This window comes from Hyla sarda, chromosome 1, assembly GCF_029499605.1.
Source record: "Hyla sarda isolate aHylSar1 chromosome 1, aHylSar1.hap1, whole genome shotgun sequence".
In the NCBI taxonomy this organism is placed as follows: Eukaryota; Metazoa; Chordata; class Amphibia; order Anura; family Hylidae; genus Hyla; species Hyla sarda.
Genome location: NC_079189.1, coordinates 139,492,700 through 139,509,194, shown reverse-complemented (window position 1 = coordinate 139,509,194; position 16,495 = coordinate 139,492,700). Strand labels below are relative to the sequence as shown.

The 16,495-nt window shown below is 47.3% G+C and overlaps 1 protein-coding gene across 3 annotated transcripts in view; it reads left to right on the top strand.

Annotated features, from left to right (window-relative positions):
* Nucleotides 1-16,495, top strand: part of RBM46 (RNA binding motif protein 46) — a 111,056-nt gene that overhangs the window by 92,174 nt on the left and 2,387 nt on the right. For all 3 annotated transcript variants that reach the window (XM_056562187.1, XM_056562194.1, XM_056562177.1), the window contains exon 4: nucleotides 10,665-11,447. In XM_056562187.1, the coding sequence (XP_056418162.1) occupies nucleotides 10,665-11,447 (783 nt within the window). The remainder of the gene's footprint in view (nucleotides 1-10,664; nucleotides 11,448-16,495) is intronic.

Genomic DNA, 16,495 nt, shown 5'->3' with positions numbered 1-16,495 from the left:
GACACACCAGAGCCCGCACACCAACGCAAAGGTTTCCCAAATTGGTGCGAGACCTAACGCTAATCCTACCTGTGCTTGATAAGCAAAACTTTTTTTTTGTTGTTGTTTGTTTAAATTTTATATTTGGAGGTGTGTAAACTCCAAAATTAATGCGCCTTGAATATCTACAAGGCAGCATTAAGGTAGCACCTGTGAGGCCAGGCACCCATATTAGCCAACTCAGGTGGGGCTTGCAGCTTGCCTCCCTCCTCCCATTGTATGTGTGCTCAGTCACGCTGGAGGCTATCTGGGAGGAAGTTGTGAGTCAACCGAATGCTGCCGTAATTGCCCACTGGCCCCTGTTTTGCTTATCAAGCACAGGTAGGATTAGCGTTAGGTCTCGCACCAATTTGAGAAACCTTGGCGTTGGTGTGCGGGCTCTGGTATGTCCTTCATATAAGGATACACTGGCGAATGTCTCAATTTTAACATCAGTGTTGAGGGTTAGCCAATGTATTGTTTACATCTACCACAGTAGTGCACCCATATTCCTGTATTGTATTCTAATTGTTACACATCCACACTGGTTATCTGGTGTAGGATTCTATTGTGGCACTTGTAGTCCACTGTAGGCATCCTCCATTGTATGCATTTTTATGCTGGGGATGGCCCTTAGCAACGGACTACAAGGGTTGAGCACCTCCAGCCATTTGAGAGAACGTTTTTTTTTTTTTGTTTGTTTAAACCCCTGAAATGTTTCAAGAAAATTAAGTATTTCTCACAGAAAAGGATTGCAGTAACACATGTTTTGCTATACACTTGTTTATTCCCTTTATGTGTATTGGCACTAAACCAAAAAATTTAGGAAAAAAATCTAATTGGATATAATGTCACATCAAACTCCATAAATGGTCTGGAAAAATTATTGGCACCCTTAACTTAATATTTTGTTGCACATCCTTTAGAAAAATACTGAAATCAGTCGCTTCCTATAACCATCAATAAGCTTCTTACACCTCTCAGCCAGAATGTTGGACCACTCTTCCTTTGCAGACTGCTCCAGATCTCTCTTATTGGAAGGGCGCCTTTTCCCAACAGCAATTATAAGATCTCTCCACAGGTGTTCAATGGGATTTAGATCTGTTCTCATTGCTGTCCACTTCAGAACTCTCCAGCGCTTTGTTGCCATCCATTTCTGGGTGCTTTTTGACGTATGTTTGGGGTCATTGTCCTGCTGGAAGACCAAAAATCTCGGACGCATAACCAGCTTTCTGACACTGGGCTGTACCGTGCAACCCAAAATCCATTAGGGTAAACCTCAGATTTCATGAGGCCTCATTCCGTTTTCGATAAACAGTAGAATGATGTGCTTTACCAAAAAGCTCTATCTTGGTCTCATCTGTCCACAAGACATTTTCCCAGAAGGATTTTTGCTGTCTCAAGTTCATTTTGAAAAATGTAGTCTTTCTTTTTTATGTCTCTGTGTCAGCATTGGGTTCCTCCTGGGTCTTCTGCCATAGCGTTTCATTTTATTTAAATGTTGACGGATAGTTCGCACTAACACTGATGCTCACTGAGCCTGCAGGACAGCTTGAATATCTTTGGAACTTGTTTGGGGCTGCTTATCCACCATCCGGGCTATCCCTGTGGACACCTTTCATAAATTTTTCTCTTCCATCCGCGCCCAGGGAGATTAGCTGCAGTGCCATGGCTTGCAAACTTCTTGATAACGTTTCGTACTGTGGACAAAGGCAAATGTCACGATGCCGGCTGGCAGGAGGTGGATCCTCTGTGCCAGAGAGGGATTGGCGTGGACCGTGCTAGTGGACCGGTTCTAAGTCACTACTGGTGTTCACCAGAGCCCGCCGCAAAGCGGGATGGACTTGCTGCGGCGGTAGTGACCAGGTCGTATCCACTAGCAACGGCTCAACCTCTCTGACTGCTGAAGATAGGCGCGGTACAAGGGAGTAGACAGAAGCAAGGTCGGACGTAGCAGAAGGTCGGGGCAGGCAGCAAGGATCGTAGTCAGGGGCAACGGCAGGAGGTCTGGAACACAGGCTAGGAACACACAAGGGAACGCTTTCACTGGCACAATGGCAACAAGATCCGGCAAGGGAGGAGATCAGATATAGCCAGGGAGCAGGTGGAAGCCAATTAAGCTAATTGGGCCAGGCACCAATCATTGGTGCACTGGCCCTTTAAGTCTCAGAGAGCTGGCGCGCGCGCGCCCTAGAGAGCGGAGCCGCGTGCGCCAGCACATGACAGCAGGGGACCGGGACGGGTAAGTGACCTGGGATGCGATTCGCGAGCGGGCGCGTCCCGCTGTGCGAATCGCATCCCCGACGGCCATGACAGTGCAGCGCTCCCGGTCAGCGGGACTGACCGGGGCGCTGCAGGGAGAGAGACGCCGTGAGCGCTCCGGGGACCCGGAGCGCTAGGCGTAACAGTACCCCCCCCCTTAGGTCTCCCCTTTTTTTTGTCCGGTAGCTGCCTCCCCTGGGATGAGGACACCGGGAAAGAATGGAGGGTTTCCTCAACGGCAGGCAGTACAGCAGGAGTTGGAATGGGGAGGGAGGGCAGAGGGCGAAGCCTGGCACGGGGCAGGGTGACACAAGGACGGGAGCCATGAGGAGGCACAGAGGCTTGCCTGACGGGACTGGGAGGGAGGGAGAGGCACTTCCGATGGCAAGCAGAGTCCCAGTTCTTGATCTCCCCGGTGGTCCAATCAAGGGTGGGAGAATGAAGCCGGAGCCATGGCAGACCGAGGAGGACCTCAGAGGTACAGTTGGGGAGAACGAAGAGCTCAATCCTTTCGTGGTGGGGTCCAATACACATCAGGAGGGGTTCTGTGCGGTAACGCACGGTGCAATCCAGTCTGACTCCATTGACCGCGGAAATGTAGAGCGGCTTGACGAGACGGGTCACCGGGATGCGGAATTTGTTCACAAACGACTCCAAAATAAAATTCCCAGAGGCACCAGAGTCCAAGCAGGCCACGGCTGAGAGGGAGGAGTTGGCAGAAGGAGAAATCCGCACGGGCACCTTGAGACGTGGAGAAGCAGACTTAGAACCAAGAGACGCCACACCCACGTGAGCTGGGTGCGTGCGTGCGTTTCCCAGACGTGGAGGACGGATAGGGCAATCCACCAAGAAATGCTCGGTACTGGCACAGTACAGACAGAGATTTTCTTCCCTACGGCGATTCCTCTCTTCCTGGGTCAGGCGGGACCGATCCACTTGCATGGCCTCCTCGGCGGGAGGCCCAGGCGTAGACTGCAAAGGATGCTGTGGGAGAGGTGCCCAGAGATCTAAGTCTTTTTCCTGGCGGAGCTCTTGGTGTCGCTCAGAAAAACGCATGTCAATGCGGGTAGCCAAATGGATGAGTTCTTGCAGGTTGGCAGGAATCTCTCGTGCGGCCAGCACATCCTTGATGCGACTGGATAGGCCTTTTTTAAAGGTCGCGCAGAGAGCCTCGTTATTCCATGATAACTCGGAAGCAAGAGTACGAAATTGGATGGCGTACTCGCCCACTGAAGAATTACCCTGGACCAGGTTCAACAGGGCAGTCTCGGCAGAAGAAGCTCGGGCTGGCTCCTCGAAGACACTCCGGATTTCAGCGAAGAAGGACTGGACTGTGGCTGTGGCAGGATCATTGCGGTCCCAAAGCGGTGTGGCCCAAGACAAGGCCTTTCCTGAAAGAAGGCTCACTACGAACGCCACCTTAGACCGTTCTGAAGGAAACAAGTCCGACAACATCTCCATATGCAGGGAACACTGAGACAGAAATCCACGGCAGAGTCTAGAGTCCCCATCAAATTTGTCCGGCAGGGACAAGCAGAGGCTAGGAGCGGCCACTCGCTGCGGAGGAGGTGCAGGAGCTGGCGGAGGAGATGGTTGCTGCTGTAGCAGAGGCAGAAGTTGCTGTAACATGGCGGTCAACTGCGACAGCTGCTGTCCTTGTTGGGCAATCTGCTGCGATTGCTGAGCGACCACCGTGGGAAGGTCAGCGAGACTTGGCAGCGGCACCTCAGCGGGATCCATGGCCGGATCTACTGTCACGATGCCGGCTGGCAGGAGGTGGATCCTCTGTGCCAGAGAGGGATTGGCGTGGACCGTGCTAGTGGACCGGTTCTAAGTCACTACTGGTGTTCACCAGAGCCCGCCGCAAAGCGGGATGGACTTGCTGCGGCGGTAGTGACCAGGTCGTATCCACTAGCAACGGCTCAACCTCTCTGACTGCTGAAGATAGGCGCGGTACAAGGGAGTAGACAGAAGCAAGGTCGGACGTAGCAGAAGGTCGGGGCAGGCAGCAAGGATCGTAGTCAGGGGCAACGGCAGGAGGTCTGGAACACAGGCTAGGAACACACAAGGGAACGCTTTCACTGGCACAATGGCAACAAGATCCGGCAAGGGAGTGCAAGGGAGGAGATCAGATATAGCCAGGGAGCAGGTGGAAGCCAATTAAGCTAATTGGGCCAGGCACCAATCATTGGTGCACTGGCCCTTTAAGTCTCAGAGAGCTGGCGCGCGCGCGCCCTAGAGAGCGGAGCCGCGCGCGCCAGCACATGACAGCAGGGGACCGGGACGGGTAAGTGACCTGGGATGCGATTCGCGAGCGGGCGCGTCCCGCTGTGCGAATCGCATCCCCGACGGCCATGACAGTGCAGCGCTCCCGGTCAGCGGGACTGACCGGGGCGCTGCAGGGAGAGAGACGCCGTGAGCGCTCCGGGGAGGAGCGGGGACGGAGCGCTAGGCGTAACAGCAAATCTACATCTCTGGAGATGGACTTGTAACCTTGAGATTGTTGATATTTTTCCACAAATTTGGTTCTCAGGTCCTCAGACAGTTCTCTTCTCCTCTTTCTGTTGTCCATGCTTAGTTTGGCACACACAGACACACAATGCAAAGACTAAGTGAACTTCTCTCCTTTTTATCTGCTTTCAGGTGTGATTTTTATATTGCACACACCTGTTACTTGCCCCAGGTGAGTTTAACGGAGTATCACATGCTTGAAACAATCTTATTTTTCCACAATTTTGAAGGTGTGCCAATAATTTTGTCCAGACCATTTTTGGAGTTTGGTGTGATATTATGGCCAATTTGGTTTTTTTCCTCCCTTTTTTGTTTTTTTTCCAATACACACAAAGGGAATAAACATGTGTATAGCAAAACATGTGTTACTGCAATCCTTTTCTGTGAGAAATACTTCATTTTCTAGAAAGATTTCAGTGGTGCCAACATTTACGGCCATGACTTTATGTAAAGGTAGATAGAATTAGAGGGGGTTGAAATTTCAAGTAAGTCTTAATGTAATTTGCCATCATTGCCCAGTAAGCAGACGTGTGAGTACAGACCATGAGATAGATTTGTGAGTGGGGTCTTGCAGTTGGGGCAGTGCATTATCCTATCTGGAAAATTCAGAGAGGGGATAATATTGGAACTGTAGAGTGTGGAATGGGCCTATTTAAAATATGTTTCCCTCTTCAGTTTGTGAGTGACACACCTGCGGACCTCTGCACATCAAGACAGGACAGAAGCGGAGATGACAGGGTCGCCAGTCCATCATACTTGTCTTTTTTTAATAAAGCCTACCTGGTGATCACTGATCAGGGATGGCAGAAAGGCTAACGTGTCTGCCAGGATTTTAGATAACAGTTCCATATCCTGGTTAATTAAAGAAATGGGTCTGTAGGACTCGTGAGGATCTGTGAGGTCCTTCCCCCGTTTCGGTATAACTTTTATATAGGCTATCTTAGCCTCTATATTTTCTAAAGGGGTCCAAAACAGAATTCATGTCACCACCCATAACATTCAGCCTATAAGGATCCTGTTGTACCATGTCTGTTATAATATCAAAGAAAGAGTGATTATTCTCATAGCATACACATTATAAATGCTGTAAGGATATCCATTGTGTTCTAGAACAATATGTGACATACAATCCTCTGTGCCACACATCTGAGACAGGAGACAACAAGGGAAGGATTTATGGATCATAGTCAATATCCCAGATATGACATTGACTGCCCTTGAGCCACAGACCTGTCCTATGCATAATTGCTGCATTCTCTGAAAGTCCGCCTCTTACAAGTGTGTTCCTAAAGAATGACAATTTTAGCTGCTATTTCAGAAAAAGCTGAATTTTCATCCTTTTTTTAGGGAAATGGAGGCCCTTAACCTTCCAGGAGATTAACTTAAACATGACATGGTTTACCTTTTAGAGGACCAAGGAGCTCCCAAAACAGGTGAAGGACAGGTGAACACAGCCACCAAAACAACTAGGAGAACTGTTTTGGAAAAACATGAACTAAAACAAAAACCCGGTAAATACTGCAGCGCCATAGATGGAGGAAGGCAGGCTCAACTGGGGCAGAGGACCTCTCTTTTTTCAGACATTTTCGAAAGTGGGACCCACGCTGAGGCATAGCATGTAAATGGCAGACAATCCCTTATCCCCAAAGGAAACAGTAGCATCCCCTAGTAGAATGGTCATGGACATGCTAAAAGAGAGGACAGGAAAGATCAAATACCACAAGGAGAGAGTGAAGAGGACAAAACAACAGAGAGGCTTCACTATAGAGAAAATGAAAATAAACAAAAAAAAAGCACGTCCCAATAGTGTCCAATAGGTCTCAGAGCAAAAGGGATAATCAGTTAAACAGTTCAGAGCTACAAAAAACATTCTATGTTCAAATTGCTCTCCATAGAGATGACAGAGTAGGCACATTAGTATATGTGAGGGGGGAAACTTTTCAAGATGGGTGGTGAACATGGCGGCCATTTTGAAGTCGGCCATTTTGAATCCAACTTTTGTTTTTTCAATAGGAAGTGGGTCATGTGACACATCAAACTTATTGGGAATTTCACAAGAAAAACAATGATGTGCTTAACTTAACTTTATTCTTTCAGGAGTTATTTACAAGTTTCTGACCACTTATAAAATGTGTTCAATGTGCTGCCCATTGTGTTGGATTGTCAATGAAACCCTCTTCTCTCACTCTTCACACACTGATAGCAACACCGCAGGACAAATGCTAGCACAGGCTTCCAGTATCCGTAGTTTCAGGTGCTGGACATCTCGTATCTTCACAGCATAGACAATTGCTTTCAGATGACCCCAAAGATAAAAGTCTAAGGGGGTCAGATCGGGAGACCTTGGGGGCCATTCAACTGGCCCACGACGACCAATCCACTTTCCAGGAAACTGTTCATCTAGGAATGCTCGGACCTGACACCCATAATGTGGTGGTGCACCATCTTGCTGGTAAAACTGAGGGAACGTGCCAGCTTCAGTGCATAAAGAGGGAAACACATCATCATGTAGCAATTTTGCATATCCAGTGGCCTTGAGGTTTCCATTGATGAAGAATGGCCCCACTATCTTTGTACCCCATATACCACACCATACTATCAATTTTTGTGTTCCAACAGTCTTGGAGGGATCTATCCAATGTGGGTTAGTGTCAGACCAATAGCGGTGGTTTTGTTTGTTAACTTCACCATTCACATAAAAGTTTGCCTCATAACTGAACAAAATCTTCTGTGTAAACTGAGGGTCCTGTTCCAATTTTTGTTTTGCCCATTCTGCAAATTCAGTGCCCCTCGTTGAGATACTGCAGTAGCTGGAGTTTGTAAGGGTGCCATTTGTGAGTAGCTATTATCCGCCGAAGGGATGTTTGACTAATGCCATTCTCCAGTGACATGCGGCGAGTTCTACGCTGTGGGCTCTTGCTGAATGAAGCTAGGACAGCCACTGATGTTTCTTCATTAGTGACAGATTTCATGCGTCCACATTTTGGCAAATCCAACACTGAACCAGTTTCACGAAACTTAGCAAGCGGTTTGCTAACTGTAGCATGGGAGATGGGTGGTCTCGTAGGGTGCCTTGCATTGAAATCTGTTGCAATGACCCGGTTACTGCGTTCACCAGACATCAACACAATTTCTATCCGCTCCTCACGTGTTAACCTCGACGACATGTCAATGGCTGTAAACAAAGAGAAACTTGTAAATAACTCATGAAAGAATAAAGTTACGTTAAAACCAAGCACACCATTGTTTTTCTTGTGAAATTCCCAATAAGTTTGTTGTGTCACATGACCCTCTTCCTATTGAAAAAGCAAAAGTTGGATTCAAAATGGCCGACTTCAAAATGGCCGCCATGGTCACCACCCATCTTGAAAAGTTCTTCCCCCCTCACATATACTAATGTGCCACAAACAGGAAGTTAATATCACCAACCATTCCCATTTTATTAAGGTGTATCCATATAAATGGCCCACCTTGTATATCAACAGCAATGAACATTTTAGATACAACATATTTGTGCAATATAACAGCAGAAACAGGCCCTCACATTAAGGGTCTCCGTATGGAACATGGAAGGCCATAATAATGTCCCACAGAAATAGTTATATGAGTCCCTGTAAAGCACTAATCAGTTTCCAAGAAAGCAATACTAGAGAAATACACAAGAGATACTCAGAAAAAGCGGATTGGCTGCTCCTACTCCTGATGCACCCCCTGGAAAACCTAAAGCGTTTCGTGCGATCCGGAGAAATAAGGAGATTTCAATCTCTCACCTAGTGGTCCGGGAGGCCCATGCCCTGTCTCCATCAGTGGGGAAAGTGATGACCGGACGACACCTAGGAGTTTGGTGGTCAAGAGAGCAATGCGGAAAGAGCCGTTTCAGCAGCTGCCAGAAACTTGTAGGAGAAGAAAATCCCATCAGAACAAGATACTTTTCGAGGTAAGGTGAATTTTCCGGAAGCACAGAGAATCTCTATTTTGTCATTATAGTCAAGGAATTTGGGTATCATCTGTCTTGGACAAGAGTTATTGGCGGCAGGAGAAGCAGAACGCTGGTGGGGAGCAGCACCCAAGCGATGCCCCCTTTTATCCTACATGGCGTTTGCATTCCTAGAGCTCGTGGCAGTTTTTCTTCGCAGAACTTTTGTAATTTGAGTGCAGCATGGTGTCATTGAGCCCAAATAGACTTCCCAAATCCTTTAGTTTCTTACTTACATAAATCAAATCAGTTTCTGCCCGTCTTAATTCCGTGAATAAGACACTTTTTTAATCTTCCAAATTTATGATGCATTTCTTCGGCTCATCTCATCTTGCTGCCTGCGTTCCCACTTCAGACTTAATTTGTTGTAAAGTAAAGGGCATAGTAGCCTCTAGCATCTTCTGGAAGTCAGGGGTGATAAGTTTTACCATCTCCGCCTCGATGGATATCAGGTCCCGGCTGTGACATTTGCAGTGGAAGTGGAGGGCTAAGGTGGACATTATGGAGAGGCTGATACATCTTTGTAGAAGTACTGATCCATACAGGGACTCACTAAAGGAGGAAGAGAAGGTCCTGGCTTACAGTGGTGCCGTTCAAACACCTCAGAAGATGGCAGTGTGGGTCAGTGTGCCCTGGTTTGCTAGAGACTCCCAGCTCCTCACATGTCCGCGCCGAAAATCAGCTCATTAGATTTTAAGGCAACAGGAATCCTTTTCTCAATCACAGAAGTCTCCATCAGAGCAGGCTCACTCCTGTCCTATCTGAGAAAGTCTTCCTGCTGCCTTAAAATCTAATTAGCAGTAATATAAGCTTCTCCTTTTTACATCAGTAGTCTGGTCCTCAGCAGAGGAAAGGGAGGAGGAGCAGGGACAAATCAGACTGCTTTTAAAGAGTGTGAAGGGACGTCACAGCTACAAGCCAGACAGCTCAGCTGATATGGAAAGATCTGTGCACTATGGCAAATCATTTTGTTTTATTAGTAAGTTGCTTTATGATGCTTTTTGACACCATACACAGATCATTTCTTTTACTGGACAACCCCTTAAAAGAGTCCAGCTGCTGCCTGTAATTCATGGATTCATTTGGCAGTCACAACCGGTTCTGTCACCTGTAAGAGTGCCCTTAATTATACATGTGTAATATGCTTTAAATGTAGCCATATTCTGATCAATTTAATATTTTTTTGTATCACTTTTTGCTGTTTCCGGGGATATAAAGGATTAGAAGGCTGAGAGGACCCTCTCTGCCTACAAATCTCACCCATTTAACAGTAAAGTTTGCTAATGCCTACAAGAACATTAGTAACGATTCATATGCTAAAACAGAGTCTAGCCTGTCACTCTTTAATGTGGTTTTCTAAGATTAAAGCTTATAAACCCCCTCATGATAGGTCACTTGTATCTGACCAATCAAAGTCTGACCACTGGGACAACTCCATCCCATTCATTTGTTTTTGGATAGGTCTTAAAGGGGTACTCCGGTAGAATTATTATTATTTTTTTTTTTTATGAACTCTCTGCTGACACCTTATGCCCGTTTCAGGAACTGTCCAGAGCAGGAGAAAATCCCCATAGCAAACCTATCCTGCTCTGGACAGTTCCTCACACGAACAGAGGTGTCAACAGAGAGGACTGTGTTCCAAAAAGAAACACATTTCCTCTGTAGCATACAGGTGCCCATAAAGTACTGAAAGGATTAAGATTTTTAAATAGAAGTAATTTACAAATCTGTTTAACTTTCAGGCACCAGTTTATTTAAAAAGAAAAAGTTTTCCACCGGAGTACCCCTTTAAGTTATAAGCTTGGGATAACAACTGTAAACTAGTACCATGTGTGCTATTCTGTATTTGCATCCTTATGTACAAGTTTGGATGATTTCTATTAAACTTACTTTCTAGGAACTTTCCAGTTATGGGGCAATACTATTCAAGTTGACTGGGCAGATCCAGAGAAAGAAGTTGATGAAGAAACAATGCAGAGAGTGAAAGTGTTGTATGTGAGGAATCTGATGATTTCCACAACAGAAGAAACTATTAAAGCAGAATTTAACAAATTCAAGCCTGGATCAGTTGACCGTGTAAAAAAATTGCGGGACTATGCATTTGTTCATTTTTATCAAAGAGAAGATGCTGTGACAGCTATGTCTGTAATGAATGGCAGATGCATTGATGGAGCCAACATTGAAGTCACCTTGGCTAAACCAGTAAATAAGGAAGCTAACTTTAAACAGCATTTGAATGGGCAAATGGGTTCCAGTGCAGAAAACTCGCATTCTTTGGTAAATTATGGAGAAGGATGCCAAAAATCTTATTCAAGATATTCAAGTTCTCCTTCAGTTCTTAGTGGTCAATGCAGTCCAACCCCTTCAGAGCCTGAAAGGTGCACATACCCTTTCTACCCTGGAACAAAGCTTGCGCCAATAAACACGTATTCCTTGAAGCCTCATCAGTTTTACTCTGCTGTCATACATTTAGAATATTATTGTTACAAAAATAATATGGCCATTCCAGAATTCTATTTGTATTCAACTACCAGCCAGGATGGAAAAGTTCTTCTGATCTATAAGGTTGTTCTTCCTTCTGTTGGAAATTCCTCCCACCGCTACTTCATGCCTGACAAGTTGTGCGCATTTGCGGAAGATGCCAAAGAATTAGCAGCACAATTTACGTTGATGCATTTAGGTGAGTGGGCAATTACATTCCAGTTTTTAGTTATAAAACTGCTGCTATAGTTACTACATTTCTGATTGTAACCCTTTCCCTGCACATTGGTTTTAGGTTTGATCACCTAAAATGTTTTCACTCATGCCTTCCAAGAACCATTATTTTCCTATTTTTAAGTGATATTGCCGCATGTTAAGTATTTTTTTTGCTGGTACTAGTCAATGTATCATATGATGTGCTGAAAAGTTTTTAACATTTTTTAAATATTTTTAAAGAGGTTTTCTGTACATTTAATATTGATAGCATGTCCTCAGGATAGGCCATCAATGTCTGATCAGCAGGTTGCAGACACTTGGCAGCCCCACTGTTTAGCTCTTTAGCAAAGCTATTTGGCATATGCTGTGAAAGACTGCAGTGGGCAGTGGAATCTTGATTTAACATGCTATTTATTTTTCACTGCTGGATTCATATATATGTATATTTTATAATTTTTTAACTTTACTGCTCTCCTATTTGAAGTAATAAAATGACAGGTTTCCATGCCTTCACTAGAACCCTGGCTGCACACTAAGATAGCATAACACTACACTGAGAGCCTGTGAGATCCAGCCTGCAGCATGATTTGGCCTCCAGCTGCCATGGCAACAGTAGCAGTCCCATGAACGCAGCTTGTGGTTGCTGATGAGCTATAGGGAGAGCCCCCTGCCAACCATATAGATGCAGCAGTTGCTTCTGACTGCAGCATCTACAGGGTTGAAGGAGTACTGCAGTGTATGACAAAGGATAGAAGATAAGTGGGGGGTCCAACTGCTGGGACCCCCGCAATCTTATGAACAGAGCTGTGTTCACAACAGCACGAAGTGGTGGCCGTCATGCACCTCCATGCATCTATAGGGGAGAGACAGGGATACATGTGTGTATCATCGGCTCTCCCATAGAGATACATGGAGGGGTCAAAAGTCTCCTTGCACGGAGCGGAGATCGATTTGTGCACAAGGAAAGCTGGTTGCCAGGCAGGAGATCGCCAGCGGTCGGGCCCCCTGCGATCAAACATTTATCCCTTATCCTGTCGGGATGAGTTGTCATACACTGCAGTACTGTCACGATTTGGCTGGCAGGAGGTGGATCCTCTGTGCCAGAGAGGGATTGGCGTGGACCGTGCTGGTGGACCGGTTCTAAGTTGCTACTGGTATTCACCAGAGCCCGCCGAAAAGGGGGATGGTCTTGCAGCGGCGGTAGCAACCAGGTCGTATCCACCAGCAACGGCTCAACCTCTCTGACTGCTGAAGATAGGCGCGGTACAAGGGAGTAGACAAGAGCAAGGTCGGACGTAGCAGAAGGTCAGGGCAGGCAGCAAGGATCGTAGTCAGGGGCAACGGCAGGAGGTCTGGAACACAGGCTAGGAACACACAAGGGAACGCTTTCACTGGCACAATGGCAACAAGATCCGGCGAGGGAGTGCAGGGGAAGTGAGGTATAAATAGGGAGTGCACAGGTGAGAATACTGATTAGGCCTGCTGCGCCAATCAGTGGCGCAGCGGCCCTTTAAATGGCAGAGACCCGGCGCGCGCGTGCCCTAAGGAGCGGGGCCGCGCACGCCGGGACAATACAGACGGGGAACGGGTCAGGTACGGGAGCCGAGATGCGCATCGCGAGCGGGCGCGTCCCGCATCGCGAATCGCATCCCGGCTGGGAGTAATATCGCAGCGCACCCGGTCAGCAGGTCTGACCGGGGCGCTGTGAATGAGAGAACGCTGCGAGCGCTCCGGGGAGGAGCGGGGACCCGGAGCGCTCGGCGTAACAGTCTGAGAACCTGAGGACAAGACTTTTGTCCAGGATGTTGTCCTCAGGTTCCCAGGATCTCTCTTCTGGGCCACAGCCCACCCAATCCACCCCAAAAAATTTTTTTCCTCTGACCGTCTTGGAGGCCAGAATCTCCTTCACGGAGAAGACGTCAGAAGAACCGGAAACAGGAGTGGGAGAAACAAGTTTGGGAGAGAAGCGGTTAATGATGAGTGGTTTAAGGAGAGAGACATGGAAGGCATTGGGAATACGAAGAGAAGGAGGAAGAAGGAGTTTGTAAGAGACAGGGTTAATCTGGCACAAGACTTTGAAAGGACCAAGATAGCGTGGTCCCAGTTTGTAACTGGGGACACGAAAGCGGACATATTTAGCGGAGAGCCATACCTTGTCTCCGGGAGCAAAAATGGGGGGAGTTCTTCTTTTCTTATCGGCAAATCTTTTCATCCGGGATGAAGCCTGTAAAAGAGAATTTTGGGTCTCTTTCCATATGGTGGAAAGATCACGAGTCACTTCATCCACAGCGGGCAAACCAGAGGGCAAGGGGGTAGGGAGGGGGGGAAGAGGGTGACGGCCGTACATCACGAAAAATGGGGACTTAGCAGAAGACTCGGAGATTCTGAAGTTGTATGAGAATTCGGCCCATGGTAGAAGATCTGCCCAGTCATCCTGGCGGGAGGAAACAAAATGCCGTAAATAGTCACCCAGGACCTGATTAATTCTTTCTACTTGCCCATTGGATTGGGGATGATAAGAAGAAGAGAAGTTTAGTTTAATCTTGAGCTGTTTACAGAGGGCCCTCCAGAATTTAGACACGAATTGGACGCCTCTATCCGAGACGATCTGCGTGGGCAAACCGTGAAGACGAAAAATGTGTACAAAAAATTGTTTTGCCAACTGAGGCGCTGAAGGAAGACCAGGAAGAGGAATAAAATGTGCCATCTTGGAAAATCGATCAACGACCACCCAAACAACTGTGTTGCCACGGGATGGGGGTAAGTCTGTGATAAAGTCCATACCAATCAGTGACCAAGGCTGTTCGGGGACAGGCAGAGGATGAAGGAGACCAGCAGGCTTCTGGCGAGGAGTCTTATCCCGGGCACAGACAGTACAGGCCCGCACAAAATCAACAACATCCGTCTCCAGAGTCGGCCACCAATAAAAACGAGAGATGAGTTGCAAGGATTTTTTGATGCCCGCATGGCCTGCGAGGTGGGAGGAGTGTCCCCATTTGAGAATCCCGAGACGCTGGCGTGGAGAAACGAAGGTCTTCCCTGGAGGAGTTTGCCTGATGGAGGCTGGAGAAGTGGAGATCAGACAGTCAGGAGGAATGATGTGTTGCGGAGAGAGCTCTACTTCAGAGGCATTCGAGGAACGAGAGAGGGCATCGGCCCTAATGTTCTTGTCGGCAGGGCGAAAATGAATTTCAAAGTTAAAACGGGCAAAGAACAACGACCACCTGGCCTGGCGAGGGTTCAGCCGTTGGGCAGACTGGAGATAGGAGAGATTCTTGTGATCAGTGTATATGATAACTGGAAATTTTGATCCCTCCAGCAGATGCCTCCATTCCTCAAGCGCCAATTTAATGGCCAGTAGTTCTCGATCCCCGATGGAGTAGTCTCTCTCCGCCGGAGAGAAGGTCCTAGAAAAAAAACCACAAGTAACAGCATGCCCGGAAGAATTTTTTTGTAGAAGGACAGCTCCAGCTCCCACTGAGGAGGCATCTACCTCCAATAGAAAGGGTTTAGATGGGTCAGGTCTGGAGAGCACGGGAACAGAAGAAAAGGCAGACTTGAGATGTTTAAATGCGTCTTCCGCTTGGGGAGACCAGGACTTGGGATTGGCATTTTTCTTGGTTAAAGCCACGATAGGAGCCACAATAGTGGAAAAGTGTGGAATAAATTGTCTGTAATAATTGGCGAACCCCAAAAAACGTTGGATAGCACGGAGTCCGGAGGGGCGTGGCCAATCTAATACAGCAGCTAGCTTATCTGGGTCCATTTGTAGTCCCTGGCCAGAAACCAAGTATCCTAGGAAAGGAAGAGATTGACATTCAAAGAGACATTTCTCCATTTTGGCATAAAGTTGATTGTCTCGAAGTCTCTGAAGAACCATGCGGACGTGCTGGCGGTGTTCTTCTAAGTTGGCAGAAAAAATCAGAATATCGTCCAGATAAACCACAACACAGGAATATAAGAGATCACGAAAAATTTCATTAACAAAGTCTTGGAAGACGGCAGGGGCGTTGCACAGGCCAAAGGGCATGACCAGATACTCAAAGTGTCCATCTCTGGTGTTAAATGCAGTCTTCCATTCGTCCCCCTCCCTGATGCGGATGAGATTATAAGCACCTCTTAAGTCCAGTTTGGTAAAGATGTGGGCACCTTGTAGGCGATCAAAGAGTTCCGAGATAAGAGGTAGGGGGTAGCGGTTCTTTACCCTGATTTTATTAAGTCCGCGGTAATCAATGCAAGGACGTAGGGAGCCATCTTTTTTGGACACAAAAAAAAAATCCAGCTCCGGCAGGAGAGGAGGATTTGCGGATAAACCCCTTTTTTACATTTTCCTGGATGTACTCTGACATGGCAAGAGTCTCTGGAGCAGACAGAGGATAGATTCTGCCCCGGGGTGGAGTAGTACCCGGGAGGAGGTCAATAGGACAGTCATAAGGCCTGTGAGGAGGTAAAGTCTCAGCTTGCTTTTTGCAGAACACGTCAGCATAGTCCATATAAGCCTTAGGAAGACCGGTTACAGGGGGAACCACAGGGTCACGGCAGGGAGTACTGGGAACCGGTTTAAGACAGTCCTTGAGACAAGAAGTACCCCAGTTCTTGATTTCTCCTGTGGACCAATCAAGGGTTGGGGAATGGCGTTGAAGCCACGGTAATCCAAGAAGAATTTCAGAAGTGCAGTTGGAGAGGACCAAAAATTCTATTTTTTCGTGATGAGGTCCGATGCACATTAGGAGAGGTTCCGTGCGGTAACGCACGGTACAGTCCAATCTTTCATTGTTAACAGAATTGATGTAGAGGGGTCTGGCGAGACTGGTCACCGGGATGTTGAACCTGTTGATGAGAGAGGCCAAAATAAAATTTCCTGCAGATCCGGAATCCAAGAAGGCCGTAGCAGAGAAGGAGAAGGTAGAGGAAGATATCCGCACAGGCACAGTAAGGCGTGGAGAAGCAGAGTAGACATCAAGAACTGTCTCATCCTTGTGCGGAGTCAGCATACGTCTTTCCAGGCGGGGAGGACGGATAGGACAATCT